The 23,593-nt window shown below is 41.2% G+C and overlaps 1 protein-coding gene across 5 annotated transcripts in view; it reads right to left on the reverse strand.

Annotated features, from left to right (window-relative positions):
* LOC116278878 (coiled-coil domain-containing protein 144A-like) overlaps positions 1-23,593 on the reverse strand; it is a 93,730-nt gene that overhangs the window by 47,271 nt on the left and 22,866 nt on the right. For all 5 annotated transcript variants that reach the window (XM_072945856.1, XM_072945853.1, XM_072945854.1 and 2 more), the window contains exons 8-16: positions 18,806-18,895; positions 17,159-17,254; positions 15,820-15,956; positions 11,358-11,644; positions 10,573-10,687; positions 10,237-10,410; positions 3,978-4,084; positions 2,596-2,733; positions 1,062-1,144 (exon numbers count right to left, since the gene is read on the reverse strand). In XM_072945856.1, the coding sequence (XP_072801957.1) occupies positions 1,062-1,144; positions 2,596-2,733; positions 3,978-4,084; positions 10,237-10,410; positions 10,573-10,687; positions 11,358-11,572 (832 nt within the window). In that variant the 5' untranslated portion in view covers positions 11,573-11,644; positions 15,820-15,956; positions 17,159-17,254; positions 18,806-18,895. The remainder of the gene's footprint in view (positions 1-1,061; positions 1,145-2,595; positions 2,734-3,977; positions 4,085-10,236; positions 10,411-10,572; positions 10,688-11,357; positions 11,645-15,819; positions 15,957-17,158; positions 17,255-18,805; positions 18,896-23,593) is intronic.

Below are 23,593 nucleotides of genomic sequence, written 5' to 3' on the forward strand. Positions count from 1 at the left end.
TTAACCAGGGACAACTCTGTTGTGTTATGAGCACCTTGAAGACCAAAACTCTGTCTATTCCATCTTTGAATTTCCTACAACAGAAGTTCTTTGCTTGATCCAGGTCTACCAAGTTAAAGGTGCCCTCATACAGTTCAGACTGAACAGCATGCTAGGGGTCACACCTAGGCAACACAGTCTTTTTTTTTTTAATTTTTTTTTATGTGAAGTACTTCTGTGCTTTTATTACAATTTGTTAAGTCCTGAGTTGTGCTATTTGAGTAATTATTACGACAATCCTTTAACTAATGGCAACAGAAACTCTTGTTCTATCTAACAAAATTATAGTTTCATGACAAGTATCCCAAAAAAGAGAAGAAAACATCTGACTCTCACGAAGGCAACATGTCACATTCTGTTTGCACTTCTGAGGAATGCAATCGGTGAGAGTGAGACCTTGTTGGTATAATGATGTGAAAAATAACCAGTGCTTCTCAACAAGGCACTGCTTTCCTGACTTCGGCACTATCACTAGGTATCTTTAAAAAACAATCTCTTGTTAGTATGCTGCACACTGGCCCAGCTGTGCAGCTCTAATTGTTGGCCATTTCTTTATAGCACCAGGAAGGTATTGCCGAGCTCCCAGTTTTAAAGACAATCACTTTTTAGTGAGGCTAATCACTATGCAATAACTACCATTCATTTACCCAATGGAATCCATTTGCTGTAAAAATTAAAGATTCCGTTCTGTAACAAGGCCAACTTGTTATAATGTTAGGGGAAACGTACAACAAAGTTAAAAACCTGTTTTTCTTATTTACACAAAGATGTAATATGGGATTTCAGGGGCCATGATTAAATAAATGAATTTCTTTTCAGACAATATTGTCTCAGATTTTAAATTACCTACAATTAACTTCTTAAATAATTCTGAATACTAGACCATTAAGAAAATATTAATTAAAAAAAAAAACAACACATGAAATTTACACACTGGCTTTTTTCACTGCTCTTTCATTATCAGAAGTTCCTCAATCTTACTTTCTTTATCTATGGTAGGCCCAACAAGAGTAACTTATTACCAGAACTCCGTCCTAGGTCGCTATTTTGAGGGGGAGTATTCGGTATCTTTCCGCCTCTGTAGTCGACAATCAGTTGGTAAATGCTACGTACAAAAACAGTGATAAATAAATATTACTACTTGAATACTAATATGAAAAACAATTACCAAATATATTAAATTCTTAGATTATTTCAGACAACATCAGAGGTAGTATCAAACCTTCAATTGTCCCATATACTTCAAATTTGTACAATCTACAAACTTTTAAATTTAGCATGTACAATTAAAAAAGAAAAAAACGTTAAGGTGAAGTAGTCATGGGCTGAGGGCAGTACAGCTCAGCAAGTTAACTAGAGCAAGCCTGACATATGGAAGGTATCTCAAACTCAGAAGTCCCAGCTCTATAACCAACAGCTATTTGTTCCTGGAAAAGTTGCTTCTCTTCAGCTCAGTCTTCCTTTATAAAACTGGGATCTTACTGTCAGGCAGTTAGCTATTAATACTCATGAGTATTACGAAGATTTAATGAGATAATGTATCCCCCCGATGCTCAGAGAAGTAGTGGAAGAATGGAATAATTTCTTCCTGAACTTAAATGCTGGAACTATTTGAGAATCCCAAATAAAACCCAATGTGTGTTTTCTTTCCTAGGTGTAACATTTAAATGTGGCAGTTTTCAGAAAATGTTACAAATTACATTACGGTGATTAGCTGTTCTTCGTGGTTTATAATTCAGGGCACCTCGGCTACTACATAATTTGTAGCTACGTTTATTTATAAACGTATGACCTCATACAAGCATATGTACGAGAACTAAACAAGCCGTCACGCTGAAGTTTACGTGTCGATCACCATGAAGACCACGGAAACTGGATCAGCACAGGCATCCCGGGAGCAGAGGTCAATCACGACCCGACTGCAGGACCAGTTTCTTTTTCCTTTTCTTCTTTTAAAGTTTTATTAAAGCTCTTTAGAGAGCAACATCCAGACTCCAGACTCAGCTGCCATGGAGATCCTGTTAAAACTAGTTTTAGTACCAACGCTGCAGCAACAGAATCAAGGGAAACAAGAGAACGATTAGAATGCCCTCGCCCTGCCCCAATGCCTTGTTGGAGAGGACTGTCACTGTGATCTTAGGGAATCCCTTAGGTTCCTGGAAAATTCAAGAGGAAGATTATAGAAGAAAGTCCCCAAAGGAAAATACAGGAGTTTCTGCTCTGCTGAACATTTCAAGACCCAAATAACTAGTTAGAAAAATCAGATCTGTGACATTATTTGGACCCCATGCATAGGGGTTACACTGGAACGAAATGGAGACCAGGAGGACCCTAAGGGTAAACGTCTTACAAATCCTGAGATAAAGAACCCTGTGCCCACTGCTCCATCTCACTAGTCCGGCCTTTTGCTGGTTTCCAGCTGATGACGTGAAGGGTCTCACTGCCAACCCCAAAGTGCCTGCTCCCAACTAGGAACTCTTACCTGTCACATAACAAGTAACAGGTCACTTCCAACCTCAGTTTAGAGATAACTGGCACTTTAATGTAAACACTTACTGTTTAAAACCATAATAACAAGCGTATCTTTCAGCAGGCCATCCTTGTGCATCTTGAGAATCGGCATTAACACGTTTCTGAAACAGCAGCTTGACTACGTCCGGTGAGTCATGATATGCAGCAAGCATGAGTGCTGATCTAAAAGAAACAACTTCACCCTTAGGAACTTAGTTAGCTTAACTTAAACAGTTCATCTGATCTATTTTACCAAGTTAATATTCTGCCCACCCCTGGAGAACTGACCATTTACATGCTCGAGTGCTCATCTTTGCAAATTACCTCCAAGGCCAAAATGGACAAAACAGAAGCCTCCTGTCCTACTTGGGTAGCACATAGTGGAAGTGGCTAATTTAAAGTCCTCTGATGGACAAGAAAGGATGCTGAGGTCACTTATCTGGAGAAGGTAAAGATTTAAATAAAGGATTCCCCATTTCTTTCCTAGTCTGAAATATAATACTTTAAAATCAGCTAGAGGTCGGGTAAGGTGAAGCTGTTTGCAGGCTGAAAACAGTAATATGAATAAAAATGGCAACAAAAATAGTCACGGCTGCAGTGAATCACGCTGAGAAGCATGTGCCCGGCACTAACCTGAATAGTCTACGTATGGTCTTTCTCAGGCACAACCACCCTTGAAGGATGTACTACGACTCCTTTACGTGACAGGAAACATACTGGTTGGTAATAAGTCACGTCCCCCAGGTAACACACCTGGCCCAGCAGGAGAGCTGGGAATTCAACCTCGTCTGACTCTAAAGCCCAGCTCTTTCCTCTTTATCATCCACCAATGACCTGTCTTCTTTACAGGGAATGTTTATTCAATATTTAAAGCTATTTTTCTTCCTTCTACCATTATCAATTAAAAATAAAAACAAAGTGTACTAGAAATTAAAAAGGATAAAGCCTGATGAGCCCACAGTATCTGGTAATAGTTACTCTCTTAGTGATAACCTAATAACATCAATATCCTTCAAAGAAAGTAATGTAAAGCAGAGTCATCCAAAAGACAAAACAAACTTCTCTCTGTTTGATACGCATCTTTTAAGGAAAAAAAAGTACCAAGAAGAGGTTAAAAAAAGCTGTAAAAGAATGAAGAAATTCAACACTGTCTCATAAGGTAAATTAAAATTAGAGCCCATACTAACAAGACTAAAATGAAATCCCTGAACTACTGTAAGATCGTATGACCAAAAAAATCAGGTTGCAAATGACATCAGTCGCTATCATAAAGGAAGATGAATCCTGCTGCATACTGTTCTTTGTGACACCAGGCAGAATAATTGCTTTTCTACCTAACTGATGATGTGTTGATTCTAAGTTACTCCTCTTCTTATTAAGTTAATCTTTCTGATTGGCTGTTACTACTCTAGAACAAACTATTGTACCTTTGCAGCTTGTCGACTGCATGTACATTTGCCCCATTCTCTATCAAAAATTTGACCATTTCTTCTTTGTTCTCACTAATGGCGAGTAAAAGTGGTGTGAAGTTATCCTGTAAAATATTAAAAACAGTTGACAATGTGTAAAATTACGTATAAATTTCAAAACTGAATTTAAAAACGTAAGTCTCTTAAAGAACTTAAACATATACTATAAGGTAAATAACAAGCAGCCCCTTCCTCCTCGCCCCTTTGTGCCCCTTCTCTTTAAAAGGTTCCTCCTTGGCCGCCTCGAAAGTTTCCCTGTGAAGTCATTCTCTGAAACTCACTTCAGACATTTGCTGGTTCCAAGAACTTTCGCTTCTATCGCAGTGTGTGTCAGGCATTCTCTAGTTACCTGACTGCTCAACTACTACTCCTGACACTCTAAACACTGCTCCAGAGAGAGCCATTTAGCTGCTGAATCAACTACATTTTTAAGGAGCCACGCTGAGGACAAAGATACCATACTGTCTGCAACATGCATAACCTATCCAGTTACAACAATGAGTAATCTCATAAAGCTTGCAGACGTTCCAATGGGAATATGATTATTTGCATGTAAAGAAAAAGTTTTTCTTAAACCAACTTATACATTCTAATTTGAAAAATTCCATCCCACTCTTAAGGGATTATTATAAAATATGAAATAGACTATTAATTAATATAGACTGTCTTTAAAATCTTGAAATATTTATCAAAATATACAACAGGAATTGTACATTCAAATGCTTACAGAGACAACATAGGTAGCCCGAGTAAGTGAAGGTCACAAGTGAGGAGAGCAGACTGGAGAACACATGCCCTACCGAGAAGGGGCCAGCTCTGCAGAGCAGACCACATAGGAGCCTGGGCTCAAGGGGGACCAGATTTGATTCTTTAGGAGAAGTTCTGAAGTGTAGATTTCTGCACAAGTCTCCTAAATTTTAAATGTTGACTCAATGTGTGGAGACAAACTGAACATATCCAGGGCCATGTTTAGTCTATAGCCCACTTGTGTTTTTATGTTTGCTGTGTTTCCAAACAGTTGGGTATAAATCAAGTATTTGTGTGTAAAACCGTGCCTTTCTTTAGAATCGTATGTCTTACATACAAAAACACTGGGCCCCAACACGTAATAAAAATTGTGATTAAGACTCACAAGAGTTTTTCCAATGCCTACTAAAACTACAATCTACCTGGATCTAATTCTCCCCAATTGTTAATCAAATCGATTATTAGTTCAGAAGAAGGCCGAAACTAAATTATTACAACAATTCCAATTTGTTACTAATGTCATGGGTCTTGATGTTTAAAACTGCCATCTTACATGGTATACTTACATATAATGGAATACGACTCAGCCATAAAAAAGAATGAAATAATGCCATTTGCAGCAACATGGAAGGACCTAGAGATTACTGTACTGAGTGAGGTAAGTCAGACAGTGAAAGACAAATCCTATAGGATATCACTTAATATGTGGATTCTAAAATACGATACAAATGAACTTATTTACGAAACAGAAATAGACTCACAGACATAGAAAACAAACTGATCGTTACCAAAGGGGAAAGGGGGTGGGAGAGGAATAAATCAGCAGTTTTGGACTAGCAGATACAAATTACTGTATATAAAATAGATGAACAACAAAGTCCTACTGTATATACTACAGGGAACTATACTCAATATCCTGTAATGAACCATAATGGAAAAGAATATGAATATATATATAACTGAAAAAGAATATATATATATATAACTGAATAAGAATATATATAACTGAATAAGAATATATATATATAACTGAATCACTTTGCTGTACACCAGAAACTACCACAACACTGTAAATCAATTAGACTTTAATTAAAAAAAAAACCGTCATCTTGATTATGCTAGGGCTCAGTGAATCTAACAGCTTTAACCAAAAGAAGGCTCATGACTTCCTATTATTGCAATCAGAAAAACCCTACTGTATAGCGATACAGGCCTTCCTCAAAAAAGAACAATCTGAAATAAACAATTTAACCCACCACCAGAATGAATTAGAAAATGAAGAACAAAAAGCCCCAAAAAGCAGCAGGAGGGTAAATAAAAAGATCAGAGAGGAATTAAATACAATAGAGATTAACAAGACCATAGAAAAAAATCAACCAAACCAAAAGCTGGTTTTTTGAAAAAGTAAATAAAATCGACAAACCTCTGGCCAAACTCACAAAGAAGAAAAAAGAGAGAGCACAAATTAGCAAAATAAGAAAGGAAAATGGAGAAACTACAACAAACAAAATAGAAATACAGAATATCATACGAGAATATTATGAAAAACTATATGGAACCAAACTGGATAACCTAGAGGAGATGGACAAGTTTCTGGAAACATACTGTCCACCAAGACTGAATCAAGAAGAACCTGAACACTTGAACAATCCGATCACTAGAAAGGAAATAGAAACAGCAAATAAAAACCTCCCTACAAATAAAAGTCCAGGACCAGACGGCTTCACCGGGGAATTCTACCAAACATACAAAGAAGAACTCATACCAGTACTTCTCAAACTCTTCCAGACGATTGAAAACGAGGGAATACTCCCAAACTCATTCTATGAAGCCACCATCACCCTGATACCAAAACCAGGCAAAGACACCACCAAAAAAGAGAATTATAGGACAATATCACTGATGAACTTCGACGCCAAAATCCTCACCAAAATTTTAGCAAATAGAATCCAACAACACATAAAAAAGATTATACATCATGACCAAGTAGGGCTCAGCCCAGGGACACAAGGGTGGTTCAACATGCACAAGTCAATCAATGTAATACATCACAGCAACAAGAGAAAGGACAAAAACCACATGATCATCTCAATCGATGCAGAAAAAGCATTTGATAAAATTCAACATCCATTTATGACAAAAATTCTCACCAAAGTGGGTATAGAGGAAACATATCTCAACATAATAAAAGCTATAGATGGCAAACCTACAGCCAGCATAGTACTCAACGGTGAAAAACTCAAAAGCTTCCCACTAAAATCTGGGACAAGACAAGGATGCCCACTATCACCCCTCCTATTCAACATAGTCCTGGAAGTCCTAGCCACAGCAATCAGGCAAGAGAAAGAAATAAAAGGGATCCAAATTGGAAAAGAAGAGGTAAAAGTGTCACTCTATGCTGATGACATGTTACTATATATAGAAAACCCTAAAAGGTCCACATAAAAGCTACTAGAGCTGATTGAAGAATTCAATTCAGCAAGGTAGCAGGCTACAAAACGTTCAAAAATCAGTTGCATTTCTTTACACTAATGATGAATCAATAGAAAAAGAAAGTAAAGAAACAATCGCCTTTAAAATAGCACCCAAAGTAATAAAATATCTGGGAATAAATCTAACCAAGGAGGTGAAAGAATTATACACAGAAAACTATAAACCACTGATGAAGGAAATTAAAGAAGAATTTTAAAAATGGAAAGATATTCCATGCTCTTGAATTGGAAGAATCAATACTGTTAAAATGGTCACACTGTCCAAGGCAATCTACAGATTTAATGCAATCCCTATCCAATTACCCAGGACATATTTCACAGAACTAGAACAAATCATAATAAAATTTATATGGAACCATCAAAGACCTAGAGTTGCCAAAGCATTACTGAAGAGAAAGAAAGGCTGGAGAAATAACTCTCCCAGACTTAAGACAATACTATAGAGCTACAGTCATCAAGACAGCATGGTATTGGTACCATAACAGACATATAGACCAATGGAACAGAATAGAGAGCCCAGAAATGAACCTACAAGCTTTTGGTCAACTCATCTTTGACAGAGGAGGCAAGAATATACAATGGAATAAAGACAGTCTCTTCAGCAAATGGTGTTGGGAAAACTGGACAGCAGCATATACAAAAATCAACTCAAAATGGATCAAAGACTTAAACATAAGACAAGATACAATAAACCTCCTAGAGGGAAACATAGGCAAAACATTATCTGACATAACATTTCAAAAATTTTCTCCTAGAAGAAATAAAAGCAAGAATAAACAAATGGGACCTAGTGAAACTTGTTACAAGCTTCTGCACAGTAAAGGAAACCAGAAGTAAAACAAGAAGACAACCTACGGAATGGGAGAAAATTTTTGCCAATGAAACCGACAAAGGCTTGATCTCCAGAATATATAAGCAGCTCATACGACTCAGTAAGAAAAAAAATATACAACCCAATCCAAAAATGGGCAGAAGACCTAAACAAGCAATTCTCCAAGGAAGACATACAAATGATCAAAAGGCACATGAAAAAATGCTCAATATCACTAATTATCAGAGAAATGCAAATCAAAACTACAATGAGGTAACACCTCACACCAGTCAGAATGGCCGTCATTCAAAAATCCACAAGTGACAAATGCTGGAGAGGCTGTGGAGAAAGGGGAACCCTCCTACACTGCTGGTGGGAATGCAGTTTGGTGCAGCCACTACGGAAAACAGTGTGGAGATTCCTCAAAAGACTAGGAATAGACTTACCATATGACCCAGGAATCCCACTCCTGGGCTTGTATCCAGAAGGAACCCTACTTCAGGATGACACCTGCACCCCAATGTTCATAGCAGCACTATTTACAGTAGCCAACACATGGAGACAGCCTAAATGTCCATCAACAGGTGACTGGATAAAGAAGATGTGGTATATTTATACAATGGAATACTATTCAGCCATAAAAACCAACAACATAATGCCACTTGCAGCAACTTGGATGCTCCTGGAGAATGTCATTCAAAGTGAAGTAAGCCAGAAAGAGAAAGAAAAATACCATATGAGATCGCTCATATGTGGAATCTAAAAAACAAAAACAAAAACAAACGAACAAAAACAAAGCATAAATACAGGACAGAAATAGACTCACGGACAGAAAATACAGACTTGTGGTTACCAGGGGGGTGGAGGGTGGGAAGGGATAGACTGGGATTTCAAAATTGTAGAATAGATAAACAAGATTACACTGTATAGCACGGGGAAATATACACAAAATGTTATGATAAATCACAGAGAAAAAAATCTGACAATGAGTGTGTATATGTCCATGAATGACTGAAAAATTGTGCTGAACACTGGAATTTGACACAACATTGTAAAATGATTATAAATCAATAAAAAATGTTAAAAAAAAAAAAAAAGCCCTACTGACCTAATGACCTGGATGGGAACAGAAGGTGCAAAATCTTTAAAGGGTCTGACTCTACTTACTGAATCATTCACCACAAGCAAGTTTCTAAGACTGTCTGAGTGCCACTGAGTGATCAGTGGTTAGAAGGGAAAAGGAGCTATTCTTCAAGGCAATCGATACTGCCAGTAATATTGCCAATAAACTCCTCAATCAGAGGAAGAGACGGATAAGTCAGGCTAACACGGCTGGAAAGGAGAGCACTGAAAGCAGCAGCATCTATCAAACTCCCGCTCTTCCAGAAATGTCTTATTTTTGAGATCTGTGAATTTACATGTATTACATGTATCCATTCAATAGTCCTTAACCAAGGGTTGTATCAGAATCTCAGGGAAGTATTTCTAAATACTGTGTCTAGACCTGAGTACCTTTATTCAATCCAAATCTTCAGGGGAGAATCAGGAGAAAAAGCAGGAGGACCAGCTTTGCCATCACTTGCTCCCCACTTACAGCCACAGCCACTGCCCCGCAGGGGAGCTACATCAGGCTGAGCATGGAAGACCCCAAGGTGAAGGTGTACATGGAGGGCCATGTGGCCACCAGCACAAAAGCGAATGCCCCATGACTTGACCTCACTTGCCCAGATTCTAGAACCTGGGATCCTGGGGTGCTCAGGGCCTGTGGCTTGCTGCCTCCCCTGCCCAGGTGCAGTCACTCAGCTCCCCCTGCTGGGTACTGGGTTCCTTCCTCCTCCCACCCATGCCCAGGCAGGCAGCCAGCCCTTGCCATCACTTCACTCCCCGCAAGCCTTCATCTTCTGCAGGCTCTGAGCCTACCACCCACTCCCAGGCACTTCCTAATGGGAAGTTGTTCCTTCTGGGGGAGAAGTGAGGCTGGGAGACAGAGCTCTGCCCTTTCTGTGGGCACTACCTCTAGCCCCTGGCCTTGGCTTTGGAGTTGTTTCCATGATAACAGGGCTTGATGTGTTGTATTCAGTATACATATTACTATAAATAAAACACCTGTAGCTAGAAAAGACCCTGTATTTCAAATAACTTGTAAATAAAGTCAGTTGAGCTATACCTTGTCTATCGCCTCGATATTTGCATTATAGCGGAGCAGCTTTGCTGCAATTGACGTATCTCCAGCCAAGACGGCGTAATGGAGAGCAGTGTTTTGACAGTTGTCCTCAAGATTTGGGTCAGCTCTGTATTCCAGCAGGACGGTGACACATACTTCTTTCTGGCATTGTACAGCCTGTTGGTATCACGCCAAGAAACAGACTGTAAGTGCTAGGCATTCCAAGTTAACATTCCTCAAGTTCCATTAGTTCGTTACATTTAAAACAGATAAATTCATTTTTATTCTAAGTAAGTACATCGAATCCATCTCACGTGGACATGGTTGGCTGCTACACACCTTCATGAGAGCTGTCTTGCTTTCCTCGTCACGAGCATTCAGGTCACAATCCCAATGTATGAGGAGACTCACCACTGCTGACTGGCCGGTGGTGCAGGCCAAGTGCAGGGCAGTCCTGCGAACATGAGGACTTTTTAGGAAAGTAGAGCGTACTAGTTCAAAGACACAATTACTCACGTAATTGTAAACATTCAACAGCATGCTTTTCCTACCCCTTTAAAACTAACATTTAGTCTTATCTCAGTTCTTTCTACGGGGAAAGAACAATATTTATTAGCTCTTATTATTCACCACATTAATGGAAGAACTACTTGTTTGAATAGAAAGGACATGCCATTGAGATTCAGCTCACCTTGGGTCTGACTTCTACTTTAACACTGTCCCTTATTAGCTCTCACTTAGCCTGTCTGTGCCTCAATTTCCTCATCAACAAAATGGGCATCAAGTAGTAATCTTACAGGACACCGCTGTGATGCTTAAATGAAAAGCTATGCAAAGTGTCTGGCAGTTCCTTGCACAAAATAACAGCTCGATAATTGTTAGATAATGTTGTAACTGTTACCGTTACTATTTTACAAAAACAACATTTCAATTAAGTAAAATGATAACGTATCTACTTTGCTGCTGCAAGGATGAGAGAGAACACTGTACTTCAATGATTCTAACATGCTCATTTTCTCACTCTTCAACATCTCTGACATGGGAAGGCAATTTAAAATTCATGTCTTAAAACCATAGTTGGCAGCTCCTCCCAGGCCTGCCCCGCCCCGTCCCGCCGCTGTTACCTGTTCTTCCTGTCTCTGCTGTCTACGACATTTTTGTTATGTAACAGCAACACCTCCGCTGTGTCCAGATCACCAAAATATGCTGCTTTGTGGAACAGACTTAGTTCGCGCTTACGGACGTGATACCCAGGCACGGGGTGCTCATGATCCCTGCGCTCTCTCTGATGGATGCTGAAGCCCACGCAGCCCGCGAACTCAACGAGTCTCTTCTTCATCTGGCTTATCGCCTTCCGACACCGCTCACTTCCCTCTTGGCCTCTTGCCGCCTCCCGATCTCAGCGCCGGCGCTATAGAAGAGCCACAGAGGTCTCGCTGCCACACCTTGGCTGCAAAGCTCAACGGCTCGGAATGTTTGGTCCGGAACAGTCGTAGCCTAGCAACAGCACTGCCCCTCAACTGTCCCTCCAGAGCCAGTGTCCCTGTGAGTGCGCACAGAGACCCGGAGGCCCAGTGTGCCTGGTGTGCACTCGGGAGCCTAAGGCATTTCAAATCTCTGCAATTGCTTGTGGGCCATTTTGGATTCCTTTCAAATGTCGGTGCTAGCTGGCCGAGTGTTTTGGGACATTTCCAGAAGTGAGGCTTGCCCCTGGCAAAGCCATGTTTGTATGCGACTGTGGTTAGAGTGGGGTGGAAACACAGGATGCTGAAGGCCTAGTCCCCCAGAGAGCTCCCCACGGAAAGTCTCTGTATCTCCTTATCCCTCAGTTTATTCCTTTCCCCATCCCTCTGCGCCCCAGCCAGTCTCCAGGGAATTTAGTAGATGCAAACAGCAGAAAGCTGTTTTCATGGTTTCAGAGATTGTGGCAATATGTATCATTAAGCATAAACTTGAGAAACCAATACACGCTCTCCAGATGAAACGAAAATGTGTTTCCGCATGTCTGCTGACCCTGCTCTGTGGCTCAGCCTTATGTTCACATGCCTTCTTCACTTTATTTTTTGCTTTTATTTCCACCAATTAAATCTTCAATCAATCCAAGATTTATGTGGGAGCATGGTTTAACATTTGAGAACTTTTTAACCACGTTAACTATGAAAACATCACATCAGTTACTCAGCGAGGCCACGCTGCGGGCTGACCACTTGCGGGGGGGGGGGAGGCAGAGCAGGCCTCTTCTTCCTGCCTAACTCCATCCTTCCTCCCTCAGCTGGCTAATTATGGCTTCTGGCCCTGCCAGGATCAAAACTGCAGGGGGCGCTAGAGTTCCTAAGGGGCTGACACTCCTGGGAGCTGGTCTTGAGTGGACTGGACCTGGCAAGTGTTTTGAAGCTGACTCTCTCAGGGGCATTTCTGTGCCCCCCACCTGCCCTCACCTGCAACTCCCCTGACCTAAGGGAATGTGGTGTTACAAACTTCCCCATTTAATCTATCTTCTCTATTAGCATACACTGTTACTGCCCTCATCTTATTAAAAAAAGATGTGTTCACCCTCCAGCTGCAGCCCCATTTCTCTGTTCTCCAGCACACATGCCTCCTGCCCCTGCAAAGGAGCTGTTCCCATTCGCTGCCTCTGATTCCTCTCATTTTCCATCCAAGCCAAGTGTGTCCACTCACTGCAACTGCTCACAACAGGGTCACCCACCACCCACCAGGTGCTGACTCCATGAGGAGCTCTCAGTCCTCTCTTCTCACAGCCCAGCAGCCACACTTCCCACCGCTGCTCTCCCCAACTTCCTGAAGCCCTTTCTTCACGGGGCTTCCCGGGTCTCAGGCTGCTCTGGTTTCCTCCCACGGCCCTGGCCGGTCTTCTCAGTCCCAGCCCCTGAGTGCTGGCACACAGCACCCCTGAGGCTCAGTCTTCTGGCCTCTGCTACTGTCTGCTGCCGCCCCCAACAGCCTTAGGGCTTTATGTATTCTCTACAAGTTGGTAACTTCCAAACTGCTATTTCCAATCCAGACCTCCCTCCTGTATTCCAGACTCAAATACCCATTGCCTCTCAATGTCATCTCTTAGAAGTTTAAGAGGACTTCTCCTGGGCTGGCCCTCCCCTGGGCCTGACCTTTCCTGATCGTACCCTCTCCTGGACCTATCCTCTCCTAGGCCTGCCATGACCTGGGTCTGACCTTACCTGGACATGCTGTCACTTGGGCCTGACCTCTCCTGTTCCTGCCCTCTCATGGACCTACCCTCACTTGGACCAGCTTTCTCCTGGGCCTGCCCCCACCTGTGCTGAGCCTCTCCTGTTCCTGCCCTATGCTGGTCCTGCCCTTTCCTTGGCCTGCTCGCTCCTGGTCCTTCCCACTATCTCCTGGGCTTCGCCTCACCTGGGCCTGCCCTCATCTGGTCCTGCCATCTCCTGGGCCTGCCCTCACCTGGGCCTGCTCTCACCTGGGCCTGCCCTCACCTGGGCCTGCCCTCGCCTGGACCTGCCCACTATCTCCTGGGGCTGCCCTCTCCTGGTCCTACCCTCACCTGGGCCTGCCCTCTCCTGGCCTGCCCACACCTGGGCCTGCCTTCTCCTGGTCTTGCCCTCTCCCTCCTGGGGAAGTAAGCCAGAAAGAGAAAGAAAAATACCATTTGAGATCACTCACATATGGAATCTAAAAAAAAAACAACAAAATATAAATACAAAACAGTAACAGACTCATAGACACAGAATACAAACTTGTGGTTGCCAAGGGGGTGGGGGTGGGAAAGGACAGACTGGGAATTCAAAATCTGTAGATACTGACAGGCACATGTAGAATAGATAAACAAGATTATACTGTATAGCACAGGGAAATACACACAAGGTCTTATGGTAGCTCACAAGGAAAAAAAATATGACAATGAATATATGTATGTTCATGTATAACTGAAAAATTGTGCTCAACACTGGAAATTGACACAACATTGTAAACTGACTATAAGTCAATAAAAAAAATGTTAAAAAAAAAAAAAGTGCTCCATGCAGACCTATGGTTACATGCTGATCTTTTAGGGACAGAGAATAGGTTGGAACCTAAATGTACAGACTGGGAGAGAAAGGGATTTCAACTACTCTGACCAAGCCCTCCCATTTCAAAAGTGCCCAGTTGGTGAGAAGACCCACCGCAGGGCAGGAGACGGGAAGGAACCACCTTAACAAAGGTCCCAGATGAGAAAACGGCCCAGTGACACTCAGCCCAGAGGGCCTTCAGCCTGAATGTCAACATGGAGAACCCGGGCAGAAGTAGGTGTGAGCCCTTCCCTCACCTGCGCAAGGTGGAGGCAGCTTTCAGCACCCTCCTCACCACCCGCCTGCCCAGCCTTCCTCACTGAGACACAAGGGAACTGGGTAGAAAGGATTTCAGCCTCATGTGTTTGGCCCTGGGTGGGGCTGGGACTCCCCTTCCATCTGAGTGGATGGCAATGATGTCCCCGGAACAGGGTGTGTCTGGAATCAGCTGCTCCAAGTGCCCCGTGTGGGTGTTTCCCGGCACCACAATCTAGAGGGGATGACCTGACAAATCCTGTCTGATGACAATCCAAAGGCTTACCGAGTCTTTTATTAGTCAGCGTTATAACGTTTATAGTAAAGAGTTGAACCCAGACACAGCAGAAGTCAACCTCTGCGCTATCTCGTGAGATCTGCCCAGGCCACAGCACTGGATGTAATTTACTCTCATAAATTCCCTCTCCATTGAATGTGAGCTCACACTTGACCCTTAGCTACTTCAACAACCTCCCATTTAGGTTCCTGGGGAAGGTTCTCACATACAACATCCAGGGATTATGATAGTGACCCCAAAGCATCCCAAATGTTAGAGACATGTACACCTAAGATACACTTCTCGGGGAGAGATCTCTCTATTCAAACAGCTACTCCAGGTAGTGGATAAGAGCAGTGTTGTCTGAACACGTCCTGCCACACACAGGATGCAGGTCAACATTCGGATAGGCTCAAGCTGTGTTTATCTTTGGTCATGGTCCCTGCTTCTTTTTGTAAAGTCTTGTAAGTTTACTTTCCCTCAGATGTTCTGATAGTCTTCTTACTCAAATTAGTAATTTCTGCTCTCTGTATTATTAATCTACTTAGAAAATGGAATAGTACTAAGACAGATTGGCAATCTGTTACGAGACAATGAATGCAAACTTTCAGGTAGGTTCCTAACAAAGATGTGTCTGTTACAATGAAAGCCCATATTGACAGGGTCTATGAATGATTTGCATTTACTACTGGGGTTTTTTTAACTCATATATAGCTAATTTGCATTTTCCCCAAATTCATTTTTGCTTACTAACCCTACAGTTGATACCCTTACGATTTAATTCATCAAAAGCAATCACTTAAGCACTGTACGCAGGCATGTTTGTGGCCTGCGTTCTCACAGGCTGCCAAGCACGACACAAACATGAGACTAAGCTCATCAGGAAATGAGTGTGCACGTGACCCAGGGCCACACCAACTCATCTACTGCCCTGCGCCAGCAACCACAGCAGGAGGTGCCATAAAATCTACGAAATTCTTCTGCCAGCTCTGAGCTGACAACAGTACTTACAGGTTCCACGGGCCTCATGACAGCCAGGGGAGCGCACACACGCGGCGCTGCTGCACCGGCCAGGGGCAGGGTTCGGCCAATGTCCCCGCTGTTCGGTGGATTGTACACTTGGACATTTCTGGCCAGTCCTCTCACCACTGAGAAAAGAAAAGGCAACACATATTTCTTACGCCTGTTTACACATGGCAAGCTATCACTTACCCTGAACTTCTTCTCTGTAGTAGGAGAAATACTGACTTCCTTAAACTTTGAATTATCTACACACAAAAGCACATGAAAACTCTCCAAATCCACATTTAGCCAAACTCAGCCAACTAGGGCCTTGGTCTCTACGGAAGCTAAGTTGTTGTCAATAAAAACAAGGGAGGAAAAGTAGTAATACTGGGTTGGCCACAAAAGGACAAGGGACGAGGGGCAAGAGCGAGAAACTGGAAAAGCAGCTTCAGTTTTCCAGCCCAGGTCATGGAGAGAGACACAAAAGGATTCTATCATCTCTGCCTCTAAATGAGAACTGACAACATGGAAGACGCCCATCTAATCCGGGCAGCTAGATTAGCTGGTTTCAATCATTCATTTCTTCTCATTCAACAGACACTGAATGTCTTCTGTGATTCAAAGAAAAGGCAAACATAGGGAGAAATCAAAGATACACTCAGTTCTCAATTAACTGCCCCAATAGGGACTTAGAAAAACATGCAAATTAAATCCATGTATTATCTCCAAACTCCACTTTAGCAATAACATCATTTCTCTAGACCACTAATCTTTTGCCAAAAGATGTCATCCACACTTGCTTTCTTTGAGCCATCAGCACGTATATTTTTAAGCCAAAAAAAATATTTAGAGGTATGCACCGAAGCCATTAAACAATACTACAAAGAATTGTAAAACCACTATAAACTGGTTTCTTAACATATTAATAGCAAATGAAAGCACAGAGATTTCCAATGCCAAAAAGCACTTCATCAGCAGAGGAATGTGCTATCAAGTAACACGACCAGCAGATTTCAACAACCAACGCTGAAAGCTAGTGACAAAACACTGCTTCGTAAAATTTACTGAGCACAAAGCAAAGCTCATGAACTTTTGTCGGTGACAGAGAACACTGATAACTGTAAACACATTTAGAAATCCTGAAGTTATCACTTCAGAAGAATGTCATTTTTAGTTCATACACTAAAATATTAACAATTGGTGGGGGTTGGAAGGTAAACTGTGCAATTGTTACATTTTTATTCCGTCATTATGTATTTCCCAAATTTTCTTTCTACTTTAAACTTAACGCTATACTAAAAAGCAAAATGCATCATGAAGATGCTAAATTTGTCTGCCTTCTTACTTCCATGTTCTTCCAGTGTCTGGTGTACACCCTCCATCACCCTCAGGATAAAGGGGAACCACTGTAACGGTGTCTGGGGCATCTGGCTGCAGATTCCTAAGAACGGCATCATTGGAAACAAAAAAGACAAGAGAGCAGCATTGTGTAATCACATTTATAATTAAGGCTACAGGTAAACAGTATGTTACCTTAAAACCAAGACCACCTTTTAGCCAGGTAAAACTGTGAATTAACATCAGCGATCTTCTAAATCACGGTATTTCTCACTTTACGTGGAAAAACAATCTTCAGTAACAATATTCAGTGATGGTGCCTCTAAGTCATACTCACACTATAGGGTTAATTTTCTATAAAATCAATCTAATGGTATAGTTCCCTTGCCTAAAAAACTTTAGTAGTTCTCCAGTACACAGAAGATTCAGTACATTATTTTTTAGCTTTACATATTAAATTGTTCACTGTAAGCCCCCAAACCCTATTTTCCAGTCTCTATACTTTTAACTCCTCCCCCCGACACACCATGTATAGCTTAATCTTCTGCTATCCTCCCCACCACGTCACCCTCTGAAGATGCAAGTTGCTTTGTGCCTTTAAGTCTCTACACACCCAGGACCCTTCATCTAGAACCCCTTTCCAATTCCCTGCCTAGGAAACTGACATCAATTATTTAAGCCCAGTTCACACGTACCTGAGAACTTCTGTCTGACTCTCTCAGTCTATCTCTCTCTCCTCTTGTTCCTGCAGCACTTTTTTTTACTATGTCTGGTGTGCTTTTAACACTATACTGCACTTACATAAGTGCTTCTTTGCTCCATATGAGAAAATTAAACATTATACACTTATCTGTGCCCCCCAGAGCCTACCGTACTGTGGTAGGCGGGGGGGTGGGGGGCACAGTAGTGGGAAAATGAAGTGTGTCAATGAATGACCTCTGTATCTCTGTCTCTTAGGCCAGCTGCCTCCCACTCACTGCTGTGGTTTCCATCCTGTGTAGGTGTCTCCTACTATTATTACTGCCACGTGGGAATCCTGGGTTGTGCTACGTGTCACTGTCACTGTCCTATTCCCTATCTCTATCACTTGTGGCCATAATGGTAGTGAGCAAAGCACTCTCCCAGCAGTGCCGTGGTGGTGACGAGTGGAATACTAGCTACATGACACAGTACTTTCAACTGAGCATCTCACTACTCAACATTAATATAGCTGTATTCTAGGGAAGATTTCCCAAGAAAAATTCTAGTCATCATTAACCCATTCTGAGGATGACAGAAGTCTGAACAAATAACATGAAGCCCAAAGAGAATACAGTTGCATCTACTACAGCAGAAGGTATGGGGGGAGGTGGGGGGAGCCCCTGTGGTGATAATGTCTAGGGTGAGTGTAGGTTACAGCTCCAGAAATATCTCTGTGATCTTAGTATTTCTTATGTACAAAGATGGGCACCCTCATGTCCAGACTTAGAGATCCACAACTGCTCCCAAATTTAAACACAAACACACACACACACACACACACACAATGTGTAGAAATTGCTATTAAAAGGAACTATCAACTGAAGAAATGATCACAATCAAAAGTTCTTAAGTGGATGTTCAATACTTGTCTCTCAGCTAGATGTTTCTTCCCAATATATTCTGCAAAATTTACCTGAAGTTCCTTAATGACTATTTCAATCGGTTCAGGGAAGTGAGTGGAAACCAGCTCTGCAGCTTTACCAGTCTTCAGGGACACAAGTTCCTGGAATGAAAGACAAAGATAAAATGATCTTTAATGCTAAATTTAAATACAATTTCCACAGATGTGAAGCATGAGCACCTACTTCAAAATTTTCATGAGCTTCTACACTGCCTTTCAGGAGACCTCAATACACAGCCTCAATTTTACTGAAAGGCATATTACAAATAAGCAAAACTTTAAAAGTACCATTCAAAAAAATCAGATTTTGATATAAAACATAACTCAGAATTCTTAGAAAATCAAAGCACTAAAAATTCAGGATTTAGGCAATGACTTCTACAGGATGAAAAGGAAAACACACCTCCCTAAATTCCCCTTCAGGGAATTTCACCCTTGATAGCAAAGCAGTAACTTCAAAGAAATGAAAAAAAGAATAGAGTTGTGATTTCTCTGACTAAGAATTCTGAAATTTTACTTCTGATGCCTGGTGGACTTTGAAATCAGAATTGTCTTTAAGAAACTAAAGGTCCTAACTTGAAGAGGCTGACCACTCTTCGTAAGGCCTATTTCTGTCGAATCGAAGACTTTCAATCTGCCCCCCCATTGAACTTTCCTACATACCACTGGCTCTCCTTTTCTTCTTGAAACTCTCTGCATACTTGGTTTCTGTGATCCTATTGCACCTTTTCAATTGCCATGTTCTATTGCTAAAATGCAAAGATTGGCTACAGATCAACATATTATATTGTCAAGTAAGAATACGGTAAGTTACTGTGGCAGCAAAATGTATGACATAAACAGTAATTTTGTGATAGTATCTGTAGATGGATAATAATTAGCTGACAGAAATAACTGTAGTTTACACCACTTTTATGCAATACACCTCAGAACAGAGAAGGTAATATCCCAAATGAAAAAAAAAGATACTACTGATCTTCAGACATTAAAAAGAAACTATTATGAATTAATTTGTGTTCAGAATTTGAAAATTTAAACAGAACGGGTAAATTCCTAGAAAAATATAATTTACTAAAGTGACGTAAGAAATGGAAAACCTACGTTGATTTTCAACCACTAAAGAAACTGAATAAGCAGTCAAAAATCTTCCCACATGGAACACTCTCGGCCCAAACAGCTTCACTGGTTAAGTCCTAGCAATCACGTAAGGAAGGAGTATTTCCAACATTAAATCTCTTACGAACAATAGAAGAGAAAAAACTTCTTCAGCTCACTGTATAAGGCTAACGAAGTTCTGATACCTAAATCCAACAGAAGGTAAGAAAGAAAAGGAAAATTACAGATCCATCTTAATCGTGAACAGATACAAACATCCTAAATAAAAACAAAATCCAAAATGTATAAAAAAGATCAAGTTACAGTTACCCAGAGTTCAACACATAAAATTTACAACAAAAATATAAGCGAGAAAAAGGTAATAAAATTTACTCTTGAGAAAAAGTTAGCATACTAGAAATAGAAGACTTCCATAATAAAATTTATAGTAAATACCACACATATTAGAAATAACATTTATTAAATATTAACAATAGCACTATTGTGCTAAAAAATATAAAGTTGTGACAGTAAATCTAACAATCTAGAGATGAAAAATCTTTACAGAGAAAATTATGAAACTTTATAGAAAGATAACTGAATAAAGGGTTATGCTAAGTGGTCACTGAATAGGAGACTCACAATGTAAAGATGTCAATTGAAACTGAAATTGAATGACACATTCAATGCAATCCCTAACAGAATTGTAAGGTTAAAACAGTTTTTGGGGTGAACTTGACAAGTTGATTCCAAAATGTGTTTGGAAGTATCAAAGGTGAAGAATAGCCAATACTCTCCTAAAGATATCACGACTTACAATAAAGCAACAATATTTAGGACAGTGTGGTACTGATGTAGAGACGAAGATCAAATATAACAGGGCCCAGAAAAACTGACCGAGCATGTAGACCCTTGATATACTCATGGTAAGGTCGCACTGCTGAGCATGGGGAAAAGCAATCTTTCAACACAACTGCTGCTGGGAGAACCAGGCATCCATTATTTCCAAAAATTAGATGAACCTCCTCCTCAAACTATATACAAAAGCTGCTTTCAGATGGATCTAAGAATTAAAGATGAAAAAAAAAAACTTCTAGATAATAAAGGAGGACTTCTCCTTTGACATGGAAACAAAACAATTATTTTGACTACTTGGGGGAAAAAAAGGTTTATTAAAAAGAACCATAGAAAAAAGCCACAGAGAAGATATTTGCAACAGGTATCACTGACAGAAAGACTTAATATCCAGTTACATAAAGAACTCCTACAGATCAATGAGGACAAGAGACATTCCACCAGAAAAATGGGCAGGAGACTTGAATCAGCACATCACAGAAAGGAAATTTAAATGGCCAACAAATATAACAAGGCTACCAATCTCATTAGTAATTAAGGATATGTGAATTTAAAATATAATGAAATGATGTATCATTACACATACACTAGATTGACAAGATGTTTAAATCAAGCAAGAATATAGAGCTAATGGCAGGGGGAGGCGGGCTGCCCTACTGAGCAGGTGCATTTGCCCCAGGCTCCCATCCCCCAACACCTGGCTTGCGGGCAGCCTTTGCTGCCCCCAGTGGCGGGACACACATCTCCCAGTTTGCTTACTGGAGGCTGGTGAGATGTGGTTAGCTGGTAGTGGTCAGGTGGCCCCTGCACCCTGCCTCCCACCTCCACCGCACTCCGCCACCTCCCAGGAGCAGGCAGACTGGGACACGTGGTCCTGCCACCTGGGGCAGCAGAGGCCACCCCCAAGCCAGGCCACAAGGGAGACTGGAGCAAAGAGGCCAGCTCCTCCAAGGCAGGCACCCTCCCTCAGCTGCCCCCTCCTCCCTGAATGCACCATGCCCACCTCCTGGGAGCTTGCTGACCTGGGGACCTGCCTACAGCGAACTTGAGGCAGCAGAGGCCACCCCCAGGTCAGGGCACAGGGGAGATGGGAGCAAATGACTGGTTCAAAAGGGGCAGCCCCCCTCCTCCAGCCGCTGCTGCCACTGCTGCTACCATCCTCCCAGCCCCCTGACTGCACTGGGCCCATGGTCCTGCCAAAGTGGGTACAGAGGGAACATATTTCAACATAGTAAAAGCTATTTATAGCAAACCTATGGCCAGCATAATACTCTACAGTAAAGCTGAAAGCCTTTCTGCTCAAATCTCAAACAAGACAAGGATGCCCTCTCTCACCAGCTCTATTCAATAGAGTATCAAAAGTCCTAGTATAGCAATTAGACAACACAAAGAAAGAAAAGGGATCCAAGGTGTAAGAGAAGAGGTAAAAGTGTCATTGATTCAAGGTGGAAGAGGAAAGGTAAAAATGTCATTATATGCGGATGACATGGTACTTACTATACACAGAAAACCCTAAAGGTTCCCCACAAAAACTGTAAGAGCTAACGAAAGAACTCAGCAAGGTAGCAGGACACAGCATCAACATGCAGAAATGAGTGGCTTTCCTTCGCACGAAAGTAATAATCCCTTTAAAAACTACATCCAAAAACATAAAATACTTAGGAATAAATCTGACCAAGGAAGTGAAAGACATATGCAGAGACCTACAAAACACTAAGGAAATTAAAGAGGCCTTAAAGAAATGGAAAGATATCCCATGTTCTTGCATTGGAAGAATTAATATTGTTCAAATGGCCACACTGCCCAAACCAACCTACAGATTTAATGTGATCCCCATCAAGTTACCCAGGATATTTTTCACAGAATTACAACAAATTATCTTCAAATTTATATGGAATCACAAAAGACCCGGAATTACCAAAGCATTACGGAAGAAAAAAGAATGAAGATGGAAGAAGAACCCTCCCAGACTTCAGACGATATGACAGAACTACAGTCAAAACAGCCTGGTATTGACACAAAAACAGACAAACCGATCAACAGAACAGAACAGAGAGCCCAGAAGTAAACCCACAAACTTTTGGTCAATCAATCTTTGACAAAGGAGGCAAGAAAATACAACGGAGTAAAGACAGTCTCTTCAGAAAATAGTGTAGGGAACACTGGACAGCTGCATGTACATTAATGAAGTTAGAATATTCCTTCACACTATACACAAAAATAAATTCAAAATGGCTAAGACTTAAACATGTAGACAACACACTATAAACCTTAGAAGAAAACATAGGCAAAACATTACCTGACATACATCTCAGCAATGTTCTCCTAGGGCAGTCTACCCAAGCAACAGAAGGAAAAGCAGAACTAAACACATGGGACCTAACTGAACTTACAAGCTTTTGCACAGCAAAGGAAACCATCAGCAAAACAAAATGACAACCTACAGAATGCAAAAAAAATATCTGTAAATAATTCCACTGACGAAGGCTTAATTTCCAGAACACATAAACACCTCATAAAACTTAATAACAAAAAACAACCAACCCAATCCAAAAACGGGCAGATCTAAACAAGCATTTCTCCAATGAAGACTACAAACGGCCAATAGGTACATGAAAAAATGCTCAATATCACTAATGAGAGAAATGCAAATCAAAACTACAATGAGGTATCAGCTCACAAAGTCAGAATGGCCATCACTCAAAAGTTCATGAACATAAACGGAGAAGGTGTGGAGAAAAGGGAACCCTCTTACACTGCTGGTCGGAATGTAGTTTGGTATAACCATGATGGAAATTCCTCAAAGCACTAAAAATAGACTTACTCTATGATCCAGCAATCCCACTTCTG

This window comes from Vicugna pacos, chromosome 21, assembly GCF_048564905.1.
Source record: "Vicugna pacos chromosome 21, VicPac4, whole genome shotgun sequence".
Lineage (NCBI taxonomy): Eukaryota > Metazoa > Chordata > Mammalia > Artiodactyla > Camelidae > Vicugna > Vicugna pacos.